Below are 22,828 nucleotides of genomic sequence, written 5' to 3' on the forward strand. Positions count from 1 at the left end.
GTCTGAGTGTAAAAATATAGGAATTTATCTTAACATTAATATGAAGATTAAACTCAAGGTAATTAACTTCTGGTGAACTTTACTTTTTAAGCTTAATTTGTGGATTATGCCTCAAAGATATGATATGGTAAGTAAATTATGAAGAAGGGAAAATAGGAAAGCTACAGTCTCGTTGAACTCAGGACCAGCAGAGCAGACGGCCTGGGCTGTGGGTTCAGGTATGACCCAGTACAGAGGCGACCAGAAGCTCCGTTACCGGGGGATGGTTAAAAGTGCTCTTGCAGGGAACTCTGTGTAAGGAGTAGGAGTAAAGTTTGAAAACAGCTACTTCCTGAAGGCAGCTCCCGCTCACGTAAAGCTGTGGGTAGAGCAAGAGGGAGACTCATGTGCAGGGTTGGGACAAACCTCTCCGGGCTGTAAGCCCGGTGACTAGACGCGCGATGTCAGCAGCCGGACCTCTGGATGGAACTTGGCCCTGTTTTGATCCCAGTTCTTGTTTGGGAGGCTCAAAGGCCCAAATGCAAACAGCCCCTCAAAGCATGAAGGGACGCAGGGAAGGAGACAGAGAGGAGAGAGAGAGTGTTCTGGTCAAGATGAGCCTTCAAATCAAAGTTGTAAAAGACACGAGGGAAAATAAAGCAGAGAAACATTAATAAAGGTAATTAGCAGGATTGGAAAAATGAACACTATGCATTGAAGGACCTATTGCAAGAGAGGAATCAAATTAAATTCTGGCAATTGAGTAGAATGAGTAACTTAAGTGCTAATAAAGTCCAGGTGTTGACTTCCGAGTGTACATGGTAAACCCCAGCATAAGGCAGATGGGGGCCAAAAACGTTTAAGCAGTGAAAATGTCCATTATGCATCATGTAAGCTCAGAATCTTCCAGGCAAGTCTGTGCGTCCTCTTGTCCCTGGGCCCGTCCGTGCCTTCCAAAATGATCTTCCTTTGTGCTGCCGTGTGGGTCCCTGGTAGTGGTCGTTGACCTGTCTCTGTAGGGTTGTGGAAAATTCTGGCCACGTGGCTGCTGTAACTACCAGGACGGTGGCTGAGTCCAGGAATCTGACTCAGATTAGTTGGTGCCAGTTTTGTCCTCCTGACCTGGGGAGACCGCGCGGGGAGACCAGGGTAGGTGTGGGACTCGCCTTCTGACGTTTCCCTGCCCTGTCTTCCTCGCCTAAGTCACCATCCCCGGATGAGAACTTCAGGACCACCTTGAGAACGTGTCTGGGAGAAATGGGACCAGTTGCCCGTCACTGTTTACTTACATTTGCGTTCAGAGGGTTGACTCATGGGCATCACCAGATCTTACTATAATCATCTTCCCTAACATTTTTCTCCAACCAGGACCAGCTGGCAAGAAATGGCAGCAATGAAATTTGGGTGATTTCTTTATAAGTAAATTATTTAAGACAAGTTAAATAAAAATGCAATGAATGAGTAGATATTAATTTTTCTGTCTTCGAAATAGTAAATACTTGCCCTAAAAAAAAAAATCATTTGATTTATTATTTCAAGCAGTGAGTTTGTAAAGTCTGAACCTTTTGTTTAAAGATTAATTTTTTTCAAGCTCCAACATTCTTACAGTCTATACTTCATGAATTGCATAAAATAATAATATTTTGTTAATCCAGTTTCAATACATGATGCAATTCACCTACTGTTTCTGCAGTTACATGCTCAGGAAACTCACCTGGTTTAGTGAATCTAAGAGATTGTGAGATATTTTCAACTCCTCCCTCCTTGGTACCTTCCCCTTTTTATTCTGGCCTTAAGAAACGGATGCATCCCACCTCACCACCTCCCTTTTCTCCATGCTGCCAGGACTAATTGTGCCTAGATTGGTGTTTTATTTGATTTAGTGGGTTTTAGAGGTGAGCAATTTTTTTTCCCTTTTCTTTTATTTATTTATTTATTTTTTCGGTACGTGGGCCTCTCACTCTTGTGGCCTCTCCCGTTGAGGAGCACAGGCTCCGGACGCGCAGGCTCAGCGGCCATGGCTCACGGGCCCAGCCGCTCTGCGGCATGTGGGATCTTCCCGGACCGGGGCACGAACCCGTGTCCCCTGCATCGGCAGGCGGACTCTCAACCACTGCAACACCAGGGAAGCCCTCTTTTCTTTTATTATTTTATATTTTATTTTATTTATTCTACGCCACTCCCTGAGGCATGCAGTATCTTAGTTCCTCGACCAGGGATCGAACCTGTGCCCCCTGCAGTGGAAGCGTGGACTCTTAACCACTGGACCACCAGGGAAGTCCCTTCTTTTTCTTTTGGCAGTGAGAAATCAGGAGATGATTATTTTTATAGAGAAAAATGATGTTAAACAATGTTATTAAAAACAATGTGTATTCAAGACACTTTCAGTATTCCTGCAAAGGTGGGTACTGTGATGTTATAGAGAAATTTTGAATTTATGCTGCTATTCTTTTTGGAAACTGGCAAGTACTTTCCCAACACTTCTCCCGGAGGCTCAGTAAACTTCTCACCTGCCTGACAGTCCTAGCACGTGACCGCCTGACAGAGTATTTCCTGCTGGGCGACGGGGACTCCGTCTTCCAGGACGCCTGCCACCTGCCCAGCAGGCTGGGTTCTGTGAGGTTGGCCCCTAACAGAACCCACTTAGCACGTCAGCACCTGTCAGGGGGGCTCTCGGCTGTGTGTCAGGGCAGGAAGGTCGGGGGCCTCCACTCAGTGGACGTTCCCTCCAGCTTTGTCCACAAGTGTTTCCAGGAGCTGTCCAGTCGCTTGTCTAGGACACACAACACATGTCGCTGTGGTGGCCGACATCCTAAAGCCCCGGGAGGTCCCCCTCTCAGCTGAAATAAGGATGTACCATGGGGCTGTGAATGCAAGAAGTCGGTGACCGTGCTGCTCTCTTTTCCTTACATTTGGCCAGTTAGATGCAGTCTCAGGGTTACAACCACTGAGCACAAGGAGGTCAGAGAATGTGGTGAAATGATGCTTCAGTTTCGTGATGGTTGTTACATGGTGTTGTTTTCATTCTGTTCCTTTTATTTCCCGATAGCCTCGTCAGAAAGACACATTTCTAATATTTACTATTAACAACTATGCAGCCGTTCATCGCTGCTGATTCCACGTGTTCTATGTGGAGCCGCATCTTGTCATTCTCGGCTTTTGTGCCAGGACTGGATGCTGCTCTGGTTTAGGCCTGATCGGACCCCATTGCCTTGTCCATTTGCAAACCCAAAACAGTGACTAGGAAGACTTTTTGAGTGTTTTGGATATTTGGATAAATGCCTCAGTCAGCAAAAATTTCCAGTGTCTTTAGATTTCTAAATTAGGTGTTTGGGGATGTTAACTTGCTGGACGTGGTGGCGTTACGGAGCCAAACTCGGGTCCACTCACCCACGCGCAGTAAAGCCAGTCCCCTGACGTCGGGTCGTGGTGAAGGAAAGTGCAGTGTTTATTGCAGGCGCCAAACAAGGATTGCAGGGCACCTAGTGCTTAAAGCACCCAAACTCGCCGAAGACTTTCAGGGAAGGGATTTTAAAGACAAGAGTGAGGGAAAGTGTTATGGGGTGTGTGATCAGCTCGTGGACACTCTTCTGGTTGGCTGGTGGTGAGGTCATTGGAAATCAGCATCATCAACCTGGTTCCAACTGGTCTGGGGTCTACGTGCTTGTGGGCAGCAGAGAGTTAACTTCTCCCACCTGGCAGAGGTTTCAGTATCTGCAAAACAGCTCAAAGGCCATGGCTCAGAATCTTATCTATAGTCCTGGAGGAGGAACTAAAGGTCCTTGGCTTTGTTCAGTGGCTAAAGTATTATTATTTTGTCTTGTTTGACTATTTTCCTTTCTTTCTGGAATTTCTCACTTTTCTGATTAAATTTATTCTTTGTAACTCGGGAAAGGCCAAGGAGGCTAAAGCTTTTCGACAAACAGGAGGCAGGCAGAGAACATGGTAGGGGATCTGGACATGCGTAGGCCCCCGAGGGTCCTGTGTGGTTACAATGGCAAACCATTGAGCTGGTAGGTCAGTGCTAGAGCTGCGGTCCTCTAGAACATAGCAGTTAGTCATTTTCATTTGTACCAGGTGAATAAGCTGACTGAAGAGGGCTGTGAGTATCAGAAGATGCACTGTCCTCTGATTTCGTTGTGCTGGTTGTTTGGAATTTAATCTAATCATGCTGAGTCGGTGGCAGTCAATGGAATCTTCATTTAACAACCGTCCGATCCATCCTTTGCAGAGGACTGTCTTGTCAGTGATGATATTAACTGGAAACGACACACTGAAGGCTGAGGAAGACCCTCGAGGCTCACTCACCTGCCGGGGTCGTTACCGTCGGGCTTTGTCAGGATGGTCTATTATGGTTGTGTTCACAGCTGTTCGAGCGCCATCGACTTGAAAGAAGGGATATTTGACAAATATTTTAAAAGATTTAACTCATAAAATGTGTTCTGAAGATGACTATGTCTGTTAAAAAGCATTTAGTTATGATTTCTACTAATTCGTTACTTCAGCCAGTATTATCACTGGTTCTGTAAAACCGTCTTCATTTTAAAAGTCTGGGCGCACTTAAAACCTCTTTCCATATTTAAGATGTTAAGATCCCAGCGGTTACGTGGAAGTCTTTTATGGACGTTACCAACAGCCTATAAGTGCACATTTGAGAAAGTGATATCTAGTTCTGCATTCTTCTTCCTGTCATTACTTGTTTTTCATTGACTTTACCTGTCCTTAGTGTACAATAGTTACCTTATAAAAGAACATGCTTCACTGATGGGGAAGGCTTGATTTTCAGTATCTAAGTTTCAGGTGAAATGTGTCATCTTTGATTTTTGATTGTGTCCTCTGCTGGGCTGAGGTAGTTCATGGAGAAGGCCTTAAATATTATCTTGGCGAATGGAGATTTTGCTTTTGAAAGCCTCGTAAAAAGGAGGAAATGAGGCTTTCCTCATTTTTACTGATGCACGATTTACATAAAATAAAGTGAAATCAATTAAAATAAACAGTTTGATCCATTTTTGTGGATGCAGATCATTGAATTAATACCACCTCAGTCGAAGTAGAAATAGAGAACAAACCTTCCTCACACTGTCTGCTCTGCCCTCTCTCCTACCCCCCGGCCCCGTCCCCTGTCCTGGCCTGACCCAAGCCATCCCTGCTCCGAGCTGTTAGGACTTCTTTCATCTAATTTAGTTTAGCTTGCTCTAGAATTTGATGTACATGGAACTACACTGTGTGTGTATCTCATGTCTATATTTTTTGTTCGGTATAATGTTTTTGAGACTCAGCCAACATTTTTGCATGTTTCGGGGTTTTTTTGGGGGGTCTGTTTTATTGTTGGGTAGTATTCTGTCTGCATGACAACAATTTGTTGATTCACTCCTCCGCTGATGGGTATTTTAGTTCTTTCTTATAACTGTGGGTGCCACAAACATTTTTGTAATAGTCTTTTTGTGAACATGCAAAAAAACTATCTTGGCTGAATTCATAGATGTAGTGTGGTTTAACTATATAACAAAGCACTGAACTACGTTCCAGAGAGGTCATGCAGGGCGTCAGTTTATGTCCTGTCATCTCTCAACTCACCTTTCTCTGCAGCCGTGGAGCTGGATCCGGGAGCACATGGCCTTTGCAGCCAACACAAAGTTCAGCTTTGTCAGTAGAGGGGCTACAAGGGCGTTGCATAGCGGGGGGTAGGGGGGCTTTTCTCTCTTGTTTCTCCTTATGTCTTGGCAGGGGTACATGATGGAGACAGGCCGGGGTCTGCACCCCAAGGCAGGCTTGCACACCCCAGGCTTAGGGGACGCCTCACACCCCAGGTCTTGCACTGGAGAATGGATGCCCGATACTCAGGGTCCCCACGAGCACACTCCTGTCAGCGCCAGCTGAGCCGCACGTGGGTGGAGGCTTCCTGGTGCCCCCCAGCTGCAGTCCCTCCCTCCAGCCTGGGTGCACCCATACCAGCCATGGGGTCAGTGGGACGGTGTTGCCTGCTCTCCAGAGACTGTGGACCAGCTCCGTCCTGTCATCCAGATGCTCAGGCACCCAGTGGGTGGTCGCTTTCTCCAGCGAGGTCTGCATCCCAAGTCTGGGAGGAGCCGTGGGTTCCTGGGTCAGTTCCTCCCCTTTGCTCTGCCTCAGCATCAGACGTTTGCCTCTGTTTCAGGACGAAGCGTGCAGATGCTTAGAAGCCCTGATTGTGTCTCTTAGGGATTAGCTTCATTGTCCTTTCAGAAAGAATGCATGTGGACATTATCATTTTTCCTTTTAAATAGGCAAAAACGGAAGAGTAGAGTTTACTTCGGGAAGCAGTGAGCTTAGAGTCAGTGGCCTGATCGAGGGCAGAGTGTGGCTCAGGGTAGGTGCTTGTAGCTGCCTGGCAAGTTACAGAAGTTTTGTACGACTTTAATAACTGTCACTTAGAATACAAACAAGAATGGGCAAATGGAGTACTTTCTGTACATCTGCAAATGTTCTAGGCAGTTAACACACATTTACGCAAAGTCACATAAACATTTTCAACTCAGTGCTCATTTTCTAAATTATTTCTTATTTTTTAATGTCACGGCTCCCAGGTCAGTTAAAGCACAAAATTATAGAATATGTTATTTTATATTTTAGAATTAGCCCAATTTCTTCCATTTATAGGTGAAGACATTGGATATAGAATAGTTAGGGAACATAAGCAGGAACTGTAGGTAAACATTATTTCATAAGACAAGCTGTTATTGTTGTATTTTTAGGGACTTTTCCTTATGATCCTGTTTCAGGCAGCCCTTTAGTAAATGTGAACCAAATCATAGGTATGTTTAGCTCTAATATTGGAAAGAAAATCCCAGATATAAACCTTTATGATGGAGATTAGATGTCATCATCTTTATATATGAAATAATAGATTTGAAAATGGAAACCAGTAAAAATAATGAGTTTTACACGTAACCAATTTTTCTGGAATGCGTCTACTTTATAAAAGAAACACTATTAGCATTTATCACTTTAAGAGTCAATATGATGTATTGACAAAGAAAAAGGATGATAAAGAACTGAAGAGAACGTCATGTTGAAAATCTTCATCAGTCTTTGACTAGAGCAGAACAACTCTAGGAAGAGATTGTGCCTTGTGGCTGCTGGAGTTTTCATTAACTTTGATCAATGCAGTAGTCAGTTGCATTTAATACACCTTTATAAGATAGGATATTATTGAAATAAACACTCTTATATTTGATATATATTTATTACAAAATAAATTAATCAAGCCATTGCATCTGAATCTGTGAATTGTGTAGACCTCCACATGAAGTGTTTGTAGTGGGGACACCAAGTTAGAGTGGGTGGATTTTATGTAACTGAAATGATAGTAAGGTTGCAAACTAAAAGTCACTGCAAAGACTTGAGGCTACATTTAATCACATTTAACACCATAAAACTGGCTGTCAAAAGTCTAATTAACTCTCAGGCATTAGTCTGTTTTCCATGCTGCTCACTTGCACAGCCTTTCATTATAACATCTGGCAAGGTGTAAAAAATTCCCTAGAAGACCACTTCTTCCTTTAGTTTCACGGCGTAGAGTTATAGTGAAGTGAACTATTGTTAGAAAAGCAACAAAAGCATATTTGATGCTTCCTTCTTGAACCATGAGGAAGGTTTTTAACCTCATTTTGGGGTTGCAGATTACTTCATTTTTTGTAAAAGCGTCCAATTAAGCTTAAAGAGACAGGTTCCGAGTGAATGCTGATATGTATGTTGATTTTACTATTTAGTGATGTTGACATTTTTCCAAAATTTAAACCCAACTGTCAGTGGCACAGTTCACCTGCTCGTAAATCATGATGAATATCCAACTGAGTCTTTGTTTTCTTGGTTTTATACCAACTGCTAAATAGTTCTCTTATCACCTAAATATGCTTTATGTTACCAGTTAAAATTCAGAAGGGTGCATTTGCTTAGATGTTCGCTAGATTAGCTGGAGATAAACATTCCAAAGCACAAAATTTTGATGATAACAAAATATTATAATATTCAGGAGGTAAAGAATGATTGCCTACATGGACGGCGAGCAGACGTACTAGTTAGTGGCATCTGATGGCAGAAGAACATGAAATGATATCTTCATTGTGGTAAAGAAAAAATAATTATCAAATAAAGTTCCAGGCACAGCTAAATGATCCTTTAAGGGGGGTTGAAAAATAAAGATACGTTCCGAAAAGTAAATAAATATCGAAGGCAGAGCGCAAATTGTGCTTGTTGAAACAATCACAAAAGGATGTGCTTCAACAAATAGGAGGAAATAATACAAGAAAACCCAAAAGGAAGAGTGAACCGCAGGAAGCAATGATGGGCATAAATTGGTAGAGTTGATAATTTTAGATGAGCTGTGTCAGTAAAAATAATAATAATAGAAATAATGACTAATTTGCAGGGGTGGGGTGGTAACGTGTGGTGTAACTAATAGAAAATGGGGGGCTTCCCTGGTGGCGCAGTGGTTGAGAATCTGCCTGCTAATGCAGGGGACATGGGTTCGAGCCCTGGTCTGGGAGGATCCCACATACTGCGGTGCAACTAGGCCCGTGAGCCACAACTACTGAGCCTGTGCGTCTGGAGCCTGTGCTCTGCAACAAGAGAGGCCGCGACAGCGAGAGGCCTGCGCACCGCGATGAAGAGTGGCCCCCGCTTGCCACAACTAGAGAAAGCCCTTGCACAGAAGCGAAGACCCAACACAGCCAAAAATAAATAAATTAATTAATAAACTCCTACCCCCAACATCCTCTTTAAAAAAAAAGAGAGAGAAAATGGTGAGGAAACTGAATTTCAAAGATCTGATGCTGATGTGTTCGAAGGTCCTAGTTCCCTTCAGAAGGAGGACGAACTACTTACTATATGGGTGTTCTTATCAGTTATGCCAGCTGTGCATGTAAACAACTGAAGAGATGTCATAATTTCCAAACTAGCAGGAAGGACAAAGGTGCTAAATGAACAAAATACAACCAATACACTGTGAGGCAGGAAGGGGAAAGAAAAGCAAAGGAAAAAGAGCACTGCGAAATAGAAAGCACAGAATAACATGACAGAAAAGAGTCCAATTACAGTAAAAAAATGACAGTAGGTAAAACAGAAAAAGAGATAAATTGTCTTAGGTTGGGCTTCTAAATCCACCTAAGGGTTTCGAGAGCTGCCTTTAAAATATAAAAATTAAGAATTGAAAAATAAAGGGATTGGAGGAAAAGTTCACCAGGAAAATATGAATCAGAAGAAGAAAAGCAGTTACAGCAATATTCACGTCGGACAAAGTGTACATAGTGGAAGGGAGAATCAGGAAGTTTCTTCAGTGGATTCAGGCTGCTGCCTCCACACACCTGTTCAAACCAGGCATTGCCTGAGCCCCTGAAACCATTTCTGCCCTGCCCTGTGGCGCCCATCTTCCTTATCCCTTCTCTCCTGGACATTTTGTTAGTTTCCCTGTTGATCACGTATTCAGAGCATCTCCAGATTCTTGTGTGTGACAAACCTCATTACACCCCTCCCCAACTCAAAATCCCTCGACCATGTAGCATTACTGACAAGGTGAAACTCCAGTGGGTCAGAAGCTTCCATCTTCATCTCCAGTGTTTTCCCACACTACTTGCTGGTATCACCCACATTTGCATTTTACTGATCCTGAACTGTCTGTCACTCCCTGAATAGGGAATCCTCTCACCATTATATAATCCCTTCATCTGCGTGTGTGTTTGTTACCACAAAGCTAAACACACACACACACACACACACACACACACGTATATAATTTACACCCAACAGTGTATCCTCCTTAGCTATTTATTCGTCTCTCTTCCAGTTAAAGGGTTGAGTCTGTGGCGAGCACGTAGGGTATGTGGTGTCATGTGTGCTGAAATGCAATAATGCACTTTAGGAGCACAATGAAAAGAACGAAATTTTGCTATTTGCAGTAACATGGGTAAGTCAGACAAAGAAACGCTTATATGTGGAATCTAAAAAATACCACAAACTAGTTAATATAACAAAAAAGAGACAGACTCACGGATACAGAGAACAAACTAGTCGTTACTAGTGGGCAGGGGAGTGAGAGGTACAAGCTATTAGGTATAAGTTACAAGTATATATTGTACAACACAGGGAATATAGCCAGTATTTTATGATAATTATAAATGGAGAGTAACCTTTAAAAATCGTGAATCACTTGTTGTACACTTGTAACAATCAAATATTGTAGACTTGTAACTTATATAATATAAATCAACTATACTTCAGTAATAAAAGGAGAAAAAAATACCAGTTAAGTCCTCAGGTTAGTTCATATCAATGAGAAAGATTTTTGAATTATTAGATTATTATTATTAGATTAGTAGATGAAGAAAAGAACATAACCAAGTGAATTGAACGCACTAGCTGAAATCTTCCTAGGTGTGGCTTTACTGGGTGATTGAGAGAAAGTTAAAAACACTAATGCAGCATAGAGTAGGATTAGGTAATTTGAAAAAGATGGAAAGGGGCTTCCCTAGTGGCGCAGTGGTTGAGAGTCCGCCTGCTGATGCAGGGGACATGGGTTCGTGCCCCGGTCTGGGAAGATCCCACATGCCGCGGAGTGGCTGGGCCCATGAGCCATGGCTGCTGAGCCTGTGCGTCCGGAGCCTGTGCTCCGCAACGGGAGAGGCCACAGCAGTGAGAGGCCCGCGTACCGCAAAAAAAAAAAGAAAGAAAAAGATGGAAAGAACGGAGCGCAGCCGGACATGGTTTTATCCAGCCTCTAAGATACAGGATTGGTTGTGATCCATGGGCTTCAGCCAAGAGGAAAATGGTTGTGTCACTGTTGTGATTTCAAGAATAAAATCTCAGGCATCTGTATTTATAGCCTGTGATGTTTTATAGTTGTAAGCTGCCAACAATGTGAGTTCTACTCAAAAGTACAGATGGTTAAAATCACATGCACAGAAAGTGTCGTCTTCTTGTTGCAGATTCTCCGTACGGGCTTCCTCATGTTCACTTTCTGTTATATTTTCCATCTCTTGACAAAGGCTCCTGCTCTTTCATTTGATCATTTATGTAAAGTTTTATGCCAAACTTGCATTAAATTCTTTTTCATGTGCTGTATTTGTTCTGATAATTTCCTTCTCACTCTGTATCAATTTTTGAGTTCTGATCTATCTTATTAAATAGATATAACATAAGAGGGTCATGGAACTTTTGAAATTTACCTAATGTGGCCTGTATAAGGTAAAGAAAACTGAAAGAAATAACTAACTATACCTATTAATAGTCTTCATTCAAAGTACAATTAGATTAGATTAACCGTGATAGTTTTATATGTACTATATAGTGTTTTATTTGAGTGGAAACACTCCTTTTTTAGAATGATGTCCTAGATTAACTATATCAACAATGAGTATATGACATGTACGTTTACAAGGCACAGTTGTAGGTGCAATGTCATTGTTTAGTTGTTAGACAGAATTCTTTAATTTTAATCAATATTTAAAAGTCATATTAATAATTAAAAATCAAAATAGACTGAGGACTAGAAATAGCTCAAGACATTTTTAATGTGTACTAAGTTATTGTATGTTTTTCTTTTATGTTGTCCAACAAGAAATCGTATGATTCCAAGGTATAATAGTTTTTAAATTAGTGGCAGTTTAAACTGTGACGGTATAATGAGAGTGTCCCAGAAATTTGCATTTTCATACTGAACAAAGAATGCTTAATGTTTTATAGGGAATAAAATAATATAGTTTATCTTAATTTTTGATACTACTTAGAAATTAAGAGAAAATATAGTTGAGCTAATCATTGCTTGCCAGAAAGTATTTTGCTTAGACTGGAGGAAATGGGAGATTTGTGTTGCAAATACATGTGTTTAATGTCTTGACCATTTTATCGGATTGCCCAAAGTTCATTTGGGTTTTTCCGTAAGATCTTTTTGGCCAACCCAACATCATGCTATGTCTGTTAGGGAATATTTTATCAATATATGTATTCATATTCTTTATTTTAAACTTCATGTTTGTTTGAAATCTCAAATAAAAGTTTTACACAGATATACTTTGTATTTTTTTAATAAATTTATTTTACTTATTTATTTTTGGGTGCGTTGGGTCTTCGTTGCGGTGCAGGGGCTTCTCATTGTGGTGGCTTCTCTTGTTGTGGAGCTCGGGCTCCAAGCGCGTGGGCTTCAGTAGTTGTGGCTCGCGGGCTGTAGAGCGCAGGCTCAGTAGTTGTGGTGCACAGGTTCAGTGGCTCCGCGGCATGTGGGATCTTCCCGGACCAGGGCTCGAACCCACGTCCCCTGCACTGGCAGGAGGATTCTTAACCATTGCCCCACCAGGGAAGCCCTATACTTTGTATTTTTAAAGGAAGAAAATATGTATCTATCTATATCTGTCTATATGCAATATGTATATACACATATATCTTTATATACATATTTCATTGGATTCATTGATTGTCAAAATGAACCCATTTATTTAGGTTATTGACGAAATATGCCTAAGATTTAACATATTCGTAAAACTAAGTTCTATTCATACACCACGTATTAGCTCTAGTTTACCTACGTTTGTCTACAAAAGACTGGCTCAAATCTACGTTTCATGTCCAGTGAAAAGCCCAGGGTCCTCCCAGATACTTTTTAAGATTCCAAATGCACATTCCTCTGGTCACCCTGGCTTTATTCTTTTACATGCACTGGAATTTTATTTTCAGCTTGCTGTGTTTCCTGGATTCTCTCTCTCAACTTTGACCTGTACCCAAACTGGACACTCGGCCTTTTCCTTATCTATACCAACTCCCTCTCTGGCCTCCCCCCCATAATAAATCACGACAAAATATCACTAAGCATCACCAATAGAGATCACCAATAGCTGTATTATTTAAACTAGAGACAAGGTGTCAACAACACAATGCCTATCAACTAGTGAATGGACAAGTAAATGTAGAATAGCCATGCAATGGAATATTATTCAGCAACATAAAAGAATGAAGTAAGGATGCAGCTATAACATGGTTGGACCTTGAAAACATTGTTCTAAATGAAGGAAACCACTCAGAAAAGACCACATATTATATGATTCCATTTGTATGAAATCTATAGAGACAGAAAATCGATTAGCGAGTGCCCAGTGTAGGTGGTTGTCGTAGGTTGGGAGAATAAGGGTGATAGCTAAAGGGTATGGCTATTTTTTTGAGGTGATAATACTATTCTAAAATTGATTAATAGTTTTACAAATACTGAAAAACAATTGAATTAATTTTTATTAAAATATAATTAACTTAAAATATTATATTCGTTTCAGGTGTACAACATAGTGCTTCAGTATTTCTGTACATTATAAAATGAGCACTTCAGTAAGTCTAGTTACCATATGTCACTGTACAAAGTTATTACAATACTGTCGAGTCTATTCCCTGTAAGGTTCCTTACATCCTGTGCCTTATTTACTTTGTAACTAGAGGTGTGTACCTCATTTCATGTTCTCCAGTCATCCCCCCACACCCCCTCCCCTCTGGCAACCACCAGCTTATTCTCTGTATCTATAAGCCTATTTCTGTTTTCTTATGTTTGTTCATTTGTTTTGTTTTTTAGATTCCACGTATAAGTGTAATCATACAGTGTTTGTCTTTCTCCATCTGACTTATTTCACTGAGCACAATAACCCTCCAGGTCCATCCATGTTGCTGCAAATGGCATTATTTCATTCTTTTTTATGGCTGAGTAATATTCCATTATATATATGTACCACATCTTCTTTATCCATTCATCTGTCAGTGGACACTTAGGTTGCTTCCACGTCTTGGCTATTGTAAATACTGCTGCAGTGAACATAGGGTGGCATAGATCTATTCAAATGTGTGTTTTTGTTTTCTTTGGATAAATACCCAGGAGTGGGATTGCTGGATCATACGGTAGTTCTATTTTTAGTTTTTTGAGAAACCTCCATACTGTTTTCCACAGTGGCTGCACCACTTTACATTCCCACCAACAGGGCACAAGGGTTCCCTTTTCTCTACATGCTCTACCAGTACTTGTTTTTTATTGTGTTTTGGATAACAGCCATTCTGACAGGGGTGAGGTGATTTCTCATTGTGGTTTTGATTTACGCTTCCCTCATGATTATCGATGCTGAGCATCTTTTCATGTGCCTGTTGACATCTGTATGTCTTCTTTGGAAAATGTCTGTTCAGGTCTTCTGCCCAACTTTTAATTGGGTTGTTTGTTTTTTGATGCTGAGTTGAATGACGACCCCTGGGCTAGGGAGCCCTTTGAGGGGCTCAGATCCCTTGCTTCTTGGGGAGAACCTCTGCAATTTTGATTATCTTCCCGTTTGTGGGGTTCCAACACAGGGGTATGGGTCTTGACTATGCTGCAGATTTTAAAATTTAAAAGAATGTATCATATAGTAAACCAAATCTTAACCAAAATTTAAACTTTAAAAGAATAAATCATATAGTATGTGAGTTATATTGCAGTATAACTGATAATAATAATAAAAAAAAAACCCACAGCAACAAATAACACAGTTTTGTGTTGGCAGCCACCAAGATAGAGGTTTTTTTCTGGAGATACAGTAGTTCAGATGTCAGGCTCAAACAGTTTAAAAATGAAAATACATCTCATTTCCTACCATGATGCCCTCAGGCAGCCCCGCATACAGCTGTAGACTTTTCTTGGAGATCCCAAGACTGTAATGTCGACTGACACCCTTTTGGGTTTCAGCCTTTTTTTCTACCCACCTGCATCCATCCAGGAAAAGCGGAAGTATAATTTCTAATTCTTCACTGATACAAATATTGCAGCAACACACCCTACCTTCATTTCTCCACCTTGAATGCTTAGAAGGCGGTAGCAACTACAGAGAGTTTGGGTCGTAAAGTTTCTGTTTTGATCACGCATAGTCTGATCACAGGGGTTTGTGCATTTCAGCTTCTGAGCAGAATGGATGAGACTAAACTACAAATCTCTGTTGACTCTGTGTTACGTGAGTGGAAGCAAAAGTACCTCTTAATAGAGGAAAAACGTGAACAGAATACACAGCTGAACGCTCTGTAAATTCCCTGATCAAATTGTGTTGGATGAGATTAGAACCTCCATTGTACAGAAACTTGTTTTAATGTTTTCTGTGCAATCTCTTGCTTTTTTTTTTTAGCTCTAGACCCGACTAAAGACCCGTGCTTAAGGCTGAAATGTAGTCGCCACGAAGTGTGCATTGTTCAAGGTTCTCAGACCGCAGTCTGCGTTGGTCAGCGGAGGCTCACGCACAGGTAACCTCGTAAACTCAGTCCCACTGACTGAATGGTTTTGTACCAGGAGTTACTGCAGAGCATAAATGTTTGGCAACGTCTGCTAAGCTTTTATCCAGAGTTTATTGAAACAGTTGTAAAACCTTGGCTAATACAATCATGATTCACTTGGGTTAAACATTATTGTCAGTCAGAATTACTCTAGATTATAGAATTTAGGCATATACTGTTAGAAAAAGAGGGTTTTGTGAAGATTGCATTAGAGGGCTATATCTGCATACTTATACTTTTTTCAAGTTTAAGGAAAGTACAGTTTGGGTATCTTCTGAGTATTTCTGCATACGCCAACCCAAAAAGTCCTATATCCCTCAGGGGAGAGTTAGGAACAAAGTTAATAGGAAAAAAGAGTGAATGATTGATGTTTATTAAAAATAAAAGATGAAAAGTCACAAATAGAGGTCTGGGTCTTCAAGGAATCAGTGGTACTGCTGAAGCCCTGGGGTCTGTTCCCTGAAGGCTGACACAAAATCCCAAGAGGAGAAGAGAGTGTTTAAATATCTTATGTCAAGATCAGCACTGCTTCTGTCGGGTAGGTTGCATGTGGAGAGGTGCCAGTAATTTAGAAACAGGATGTGGACTTTGGTGCTGAGTCAGGATGGGAACATGGCGCAACCCACAAAGTGCAATCACGGGGTAGCTGACCGAGGCGGCAGGTGTGCCCACTCCCTCTGTTACTCTAAAAGGAACTGTCTTTACGAGAACGCTCTCTTCTGTGACAGTGGCTGTGATTCATGTTTTGTTTTTACATCAAATGAGCAAGAGAATTTCGCTATTTCAGGGGTGTTCAGAGACGAATTGGTTTCTGACTTTAGTGTAGTGGCATCTAAATTGTGTTAGTCAGACATACCAGCGGACCCAGAATAAGAACATCAGAGAGTGATAACGTAAGTAGCAGTTCTAGGAAACAGCCAGCATTTAAGTTTCTTTGATGTTCCTTATTTACAGGAAAGCACTTACACATTGAGCCCCTTATTCCGTGCTGAGCAGATTAGCGGGGGTCTTCATTCCCCTTGCCCAGGCGGTGATGACTGAACCCAAATACAGGGGCAGGTCAGGGTAGCCGAGATAAGAGTTTTGGGAATGAGTTCACTCGGGACAAAGAATCGTGTCATATCAGTAACTTCCTCGTGGAAGTAATAGAGGGATGGGGGGAAGAGAAGCACAGCATGGGGTGGGGGGGAAAAAGAGAAGCACAGCATGGGGCCGGGAAGTGTAGGAGCCTCCCAGGAAAGAGCATTTCCTGAAATCAGCGCACTCTGGGCGCTGGGGAGTTACAGGGGGGTGAAGCATTTATCAGGTATTTACCCCCAGGCAATCATGACCTCTCTGTCAGTTTTATAGGAGGACAGCAACACTTTGGGCCAGAAGTTTATTTTTCTCCATATTTCCTTAGAATTCCAAACAGTTTCTGAATTTCTTGGAGTTCCTATTAATTAGTCATCAAACATTTAAAATATTAGTATGTAAACATACATGTAGGGGTGTGGGAGAGGCGATTTCTACTTGAGAAGTCAGGAGGATGGTGTGGAAATGAATCCCTAAGTTGCAGAGAGTTCATCGCTTCATTTCATAGAAAAGCAAAACTGTTTCATTGCACATTTCCGAGACCCCGGGGAGGTTTCCATGCACCCACATTTAACACCTTGGGAAAGGCTCTTTTGCCATCTCACCCCAGCTCCCTGAACCCTAGGAGGAGAGCAAGTGAAGACTTCCCAGTTAATAGCATGTCTGGGGCAGAGATGGTCTCCTGACGACCGCTGACCAATGAGCTCGGAGACGCTGAAGTAACTGATGTCACAGAGCCAGGGAGCTTCAGAGCATCCACTCCTGTTTACCGACACCTGTGTCAGTGCCTTTTACCAATGTGCATCTCACTGCTTCTCTGACTTACTGTAAACAGACTTAACTACAGACAAAAAGAAACTTCCTTAACCTGGTAAGGACTCTCAGAGGCCAAGAGCTAAATTTGAGTGTAGGCAGATGAAGCAGCCTGCATCAGGACCACGGCCAGCTCTGCCTGGGCTGCGTGAGCGCTGAGCTTGGAGGAGGTGGGCATCGGAGTGTTTTTGTAAATAGTGTTTAGTCCACTTCTGTTTCCGGTAGAGACTTTAAAAATTGCACATAGTACACACTATATTCAATAAATAAAAAACTAGTTTCCGAAGAAATGAACTTAATATTTGACGTGCTTTGAGGATGTCGGCACACAGGGAATGTTTATACAGCACTTAGGGAAGGAGGGCTGCCATGCAATGTGATCAGTTATGTAAATAATCGACTAATGTAAGTAACGTAGAGCTTACGTTGGGGGATTGTGTGTGTTTCGGGGGGTGAGGCATGGAAACAGAGAAAAGGAGCTTAATTAATCAATTTCGGCCATTTACACTGCTTAGGTTAGAAATTCCTGCTGTTTTTCATTTATAGGAACAACTTATTGTTTCTTTCCTCGATCTCATGTAAGAGAAGAATGAATCCTTGCCTTATTCCAAAGAGTTCTTCCTAAGCTTTCCGCCTCCGCCCCCCCACACCCGCCCCCACCAACTAGATAGCACACGCTTGTCCCTGTTACCTTAGTGCCCTGGACTTCTCATCCTGTGACACCTACCATGCTGGTGATGAATCATCTAACACCGTCTCCTCAACTGACTGGGTATTTCCTGAAAGTGGGTTTGTGTCTTATTCACCACTTTACACTCAGAACCTGGCATACTTACTGGCTCGTGTATATTTTTGTTGAAGAGTGTATTAAAATACCGTTATTTGTAGAACATTTAGAGGAAAAAATGAGTCGTTTGATCAATTGAATTGGTTAGTCTAGATAACCTCAGTCTAAAAGTTGTTTTCTGTGCTTATTTGTTGAAGGTGGTCTGGGAAGCGTGTAGAAGTCAGTCAACAAATGTTTTAAAGTAAATGTATTGAATGATTGAAGCAAATAAGTTATTGCCAGTAAAAAAGGGTGAGGAAGATATGAAATTGTGAGAGAGAGATTAGTCCATAACTTTGAAGTTTGAAGAAACTGGTAGGTACTCACCTTAGGTTTGCAAATACCTCAGATAATTGGGAAATATTTCCTTCTTTAGTGCTTTAAATAACATGAATTGTCTTCTGACCAGAGAAACAGCCTGCTTCCAAAGCTCACTCTGTGCTTCACGCTGGCTTTGCAGACATAGAGCGTTGTGTAAACTTCCACATATGTCGTGTTTAATGTTGTTGTTTTTTTTTTTTTTGCGGTACGCGGGCCCCTCACTGTTGTGGCCTCTCCCGTTGCGGAGCACAGGCTCCGGACGCGCAGGCTCAGCGGCCACGACTCACGGCCCAGCCGCTCCGCGGCATGTGGGATCCTCCTTGACCGGGGCACGAACCCGTGTCCCCTGCATCGGCAGGCGGACTCTCAACCACTGCGCAACCAGGGAAGCCCTAACGTCATGTGTTTTGATGTTTGTCTCCTGATGGCTTTTTCTGTGAAGAATTGGTCTCAGACCAGCATGAAGCCTGTGTTCTTGTGCTGCTTTCTGTTACTCTTTCCATTTCCATCACTGTGAAACCAAATAGTTTTATGAACAGTGAGAAAGCACATGGACTGCAGCACGCTTTCCACGATGGCAGCATAGCCGGTTGTGTAGGGGGTTTGATATGAAGTGTGTGCTGGCTTCCCAGGTATGGCTCTGATCCCGTTTCACGTTGTTTCTCTGGGGAAGAGCTCCCAGTATTTAGGTAGCTAAGGGTTTTGTTCCCTAGTGTTTGTGTGTTGTGAACAGGGGTCCAGGGTTTGCATATTGTGAGCAGAGCCCGGGGCTTTTGCTCCTTTGCTGCCTGTACAGCTGCTGGTGATTAGCACTATTTCTAGATCAGTGTTTTGGGCTTCAATCGATGTTGCTGGTATTAAAAAAAAAAAAAATGGTTTGGCAAAATAAGCAAGGAGCAAGGTTGAAGAAGTTGTTACAGGACAGAACCAGCCCTGTTAATTTCTGCTTCATTTACACCAAAGGTTGAAAATAAAATCAGTAAGGAAATGCTTTTGGCCTCCTAAGAAGGCATTAAATCAAAGAATAGTGAAGCTAGTTTAAAATGCTCCTTATCAAAAATAGATATCAAAAGAGAGTGAATCCTAAAGCTCCTCTATTTTAACGATATACTTTTGGAATTCATAGTTTTAATGACCTTATTTAAAAGAAGATTGAATTCCTTTGGGTAATTATTAAATGCATGGCTATGGTATTTATATTTCCATTGCTATACTATTGAGGTATTTATGATGGGAGGATTCAATCTCAAGGCATAAGTTTAGCAGAGTCCCCAAAATATTTAAACTGAATTGAACTTACCATAACTATTTTGAATTAATGACCCTCTATGGTACATGAAGGCATTGATATTGTTCTTAGGGAGAGTGAAATCCAACGTTTATTTCAAACTTAACGTGTGCAAAGCTCTTCACTAAGTGCCTTAAACTGATTTAGTTTTTACAACCACCCTAGTGTTTTATACCAAAGATTATTGTGCCCATTATACAGAAACGAAAGCTGAAGCCCAGAGATTCTGGGTATTCTGCCTGAGATTACTCGTATAGACAGAGAGAGAGGGAGAGAAATAGGGCAGATTTAAGATTTGAAATCATGTCTACCTTTTTATATAAGCATTCCTTTTTTATAATACATGGACTTTAATTGTGTTTTTGGACAGATGTTTATGGAACTCATGGAATATCTCCACGAATCTCTTTGGTTAGAATATAGACCGTTTGCAACACCGTTTTTTTTAACAGACTTTATTTTTCAGAGCAGTTTTCAGTTTACAGCAAAATTGGACAGAAGTTAGAGAATTTCCCACGTGCCCCCTGCCCCACATGTGCACAGCTTCCCCACTGTCACCACCCCCATCAGATGGGACATTTGTTACAATTGTAAACCTACACTGACACGTCAGGGTCCCCCAAAGTCCACAGCTCATATTACTTTTTAATATTAATTGCATTTAAGAAACAGGTCATAATATTTTGAATACTACAGTGAATTAGTGTGACGTTGTTTGATTCCTCTGTTTAAGACACAGATAATAGCTAAACTTCATAGTGTTTCATTTATGTCTGGAACTTTTCTAAAGATATACATACTATATATAATGTATATTTGTGTGTATATGTATGTATATAGTTGCATACAGACACATGTATGCATAACTAATTTAATTTCACAACAGTGATGTGAGGTGAAGTGGGTTACAGTCATTACCTCATTTTATTCGTGGAGAAAGCTGAGACACAGAATTTATAGAATTTGCTCAAGTGATAGATTTGGACATTGAACCTGGCCATTGAGGTTCCGGAATGTATTCTCTTAATTATTATGCTGTCTTTTGAAACATACTATTTAATATTGATAAAGCATTTATATAAACGAGGCATTCTTCTAAGCATTATGGAGATAACTCATTCTATCTTAGAACAATCCTACATTCCTTTACAAAAATCTCTGGCTAACGACCGCCTGATATATAGTTTCTCGGCATATTTTAATGCACATCCTTTATTGCTGAAAATGCAGTTCTTTGGTTCTCCTTTTTTCTGATATCAGCCTCAAGAGCCACTTGGGAATTGCTTAGAAGAAGAAAATTGAATTTGTTAGACTGTCCATTTACATCAGTCCACATGATTTGGTCAAGTTTTACTTTAGATGTTCCCCATCACACAAACAGAAAGCACATTTCTCAGATATAGAACTGAGTAACATTGACAGTACTTTTTAAGTGCACAGCACTCATGTCATTACTGTGATATTATTTCCTCCTGTTGAAACTCTGACGTCCTCAGGTAGCCCCTTCTAACTTGACTGGGCAGCTTCCCAGCCCTTGGGGCAGGGGGCAGCCCTGTCAGACAGGAAACTCTGTAGGGATGTTTCAGGACACACACCTGAGCCAGACTGCCTGCCTTCACGGTCTCACCTCCTCTACTTGGCTGTGTGACCTTGGGCAAGTCACTTTAACCTCTGTGTTTCAGTCTCTTCCTCTGTCAAGAAGGAATGAGCAAAATTGTACTTTCTGATGATGTTTGAAGGATTAACGAGTTAATATACAAAAACAGTTAGAACAGTACCTGATCTAAAGTAGGCGGGCATAATATAAGGGTGAGCTGCTGCTACTTTTTCCTAAACATGTTGTGTATTTTGTAATCATAGACTTTCATTATGTCTGAGTTTTTCCCTAGTTAAATGTTCTGCCCATCTCTTCCCTTGTTTTTCTGGCATATTCTCCAATCTGCAGAAGCTTTTAGCGTTAATGGTGTGTAATTTGAAACTAGACTGGCTGGCTTTGAGGTCTGATAGAGGATGACTCTGAACACATTAAAGTCCCCAAGACTCAGTTTTCCTGTTTGTAAGACAGACATGATAATTATGCGATCTATGCTTTTGTGAGAATTAAAGACATCATTTATGTACAGCTCTTTTCACAATGTAAGCGCTCAGTAAACATTAACGATTGAGAAATCTCAATTCGGCTGTCTCCCACATGCCTCCCAGCCCAAGGAAGAATCAAACTCTCCTTTATGACTGTGTCCATAGCACATTAGAAACAGTTTTAATCTCCCTGCATTATGGTTGTTTGTGTTTGTATTTAATAGGTAAAGGTTGAGTTGCTGTTGTATGTGAGAACATTGGGTGGCTTCCGTCATGAGGGTGGGAGATGAAGATTCCTTTCTACTTCGTGTAAAAGGACGTGCGTGATGCCGCTGTTGGGGATGGAGAGGATGGACATGGTGGAATATGTGAGGACGGCTGCTTAGAGGGAAGAGCCGGGCGTCAGCGCTCCCGACAGCTGTTAGGTGCTGTCACATGGACAGCCTTGCTGCCTTCAATGATTTTTCTGGTTCATGTCGTTTACCGCTGCCTGTTTCCCCATTCCCAGTGAAGAGAGACTTCAGACCAGGAAGCCCAGAGTACACGAGCGGGTCCCCCGTGCGTAGGACCTCCTAGACTGGTTGGGGCAAAGTCACCTGTGATGGCCTCGGCGTGTCCTCTGTGTCCTTTCCGAGGGCTGGAAGCCCAGTGGGCAGCCCCGGGCATGGGGAATGGAAGGAGTTCGTTCATGCACAAGCCCTTTTCTCTGCCATCCGTTCTGGCTCCCTGACAGTCTCTTATACAAGGAAAAGAGTAAGAATTGGGGAAAAGTGCAATGAAGGAAGATTCAAATATTGCTCGATGACGTACAGTTTGCAGAATAGACCAGAGAATGGTGAGGCCCTTGGAGAGAGGAAAAGCTGGGTAATTCATGAAGAAGGTAAGTTTTACGGATGTACCTTAGGTGGATCTTAGGATCTCCTAAACCCATGTCCTTTAGTGATGGGGATTAAGAGTCTCAGATTCAAAAGTCCAATTACATTAGTTAGATTTCTGAATTATAGGAAGAGAGAGAATTACACAGGCCAAATAGCTGCTTTTTACATTAAACAAATATCCCATCCTTTTGTCTATAAGGAGGTTAAAACTGTCTATTATTTTTATTTTTCTAGATAGAAATCTATTTCTGTATTGTCATAATTTACTATTTTGAAGGA

General features: G+C 41.6%; 1 protein-coding gene across 1 annotated transcript in view; it reads left to right on the forward strand.

Moving 5' to 3' along the window:
* Positions 1–15,244, forward strand: part of LOC113614757 (testican-3-like) — a 168,877-nt gene extending 153,633 nt beyond the window's left edge. Inside the window, exon 4 of the mRNA XM_027096518.1 lies at positions 15,126–15,244. Within this exon, the coding sequence (XP_026952319.1) occupies positions 15,126–15,244 (119 nt within the window). The remainder of the gene's footprint in view (positions 1–15,125) is intronic.
* Positions 15,245–22,828: the final 7,584 nt, after the last annotated feature.

This window comes from Aethalodelphis obliquidens, unplaced genomic scaffold (genome assembly GCF_003676395.1).
Source record: "Aethalodelphis obliquidens isolate GAN/ISIS:26980383/991018 unplaced genomic scaffold, ASM367639v1 scaffold103, whole genome shotgun sequence".
Taxonomy (NCBI): Eukaryota; Metazoa; Chordata; class Mammalia; order Artiodactyla; family Delphinidae; genus Aethalodelphis; species Aethalodelphis obliquidens.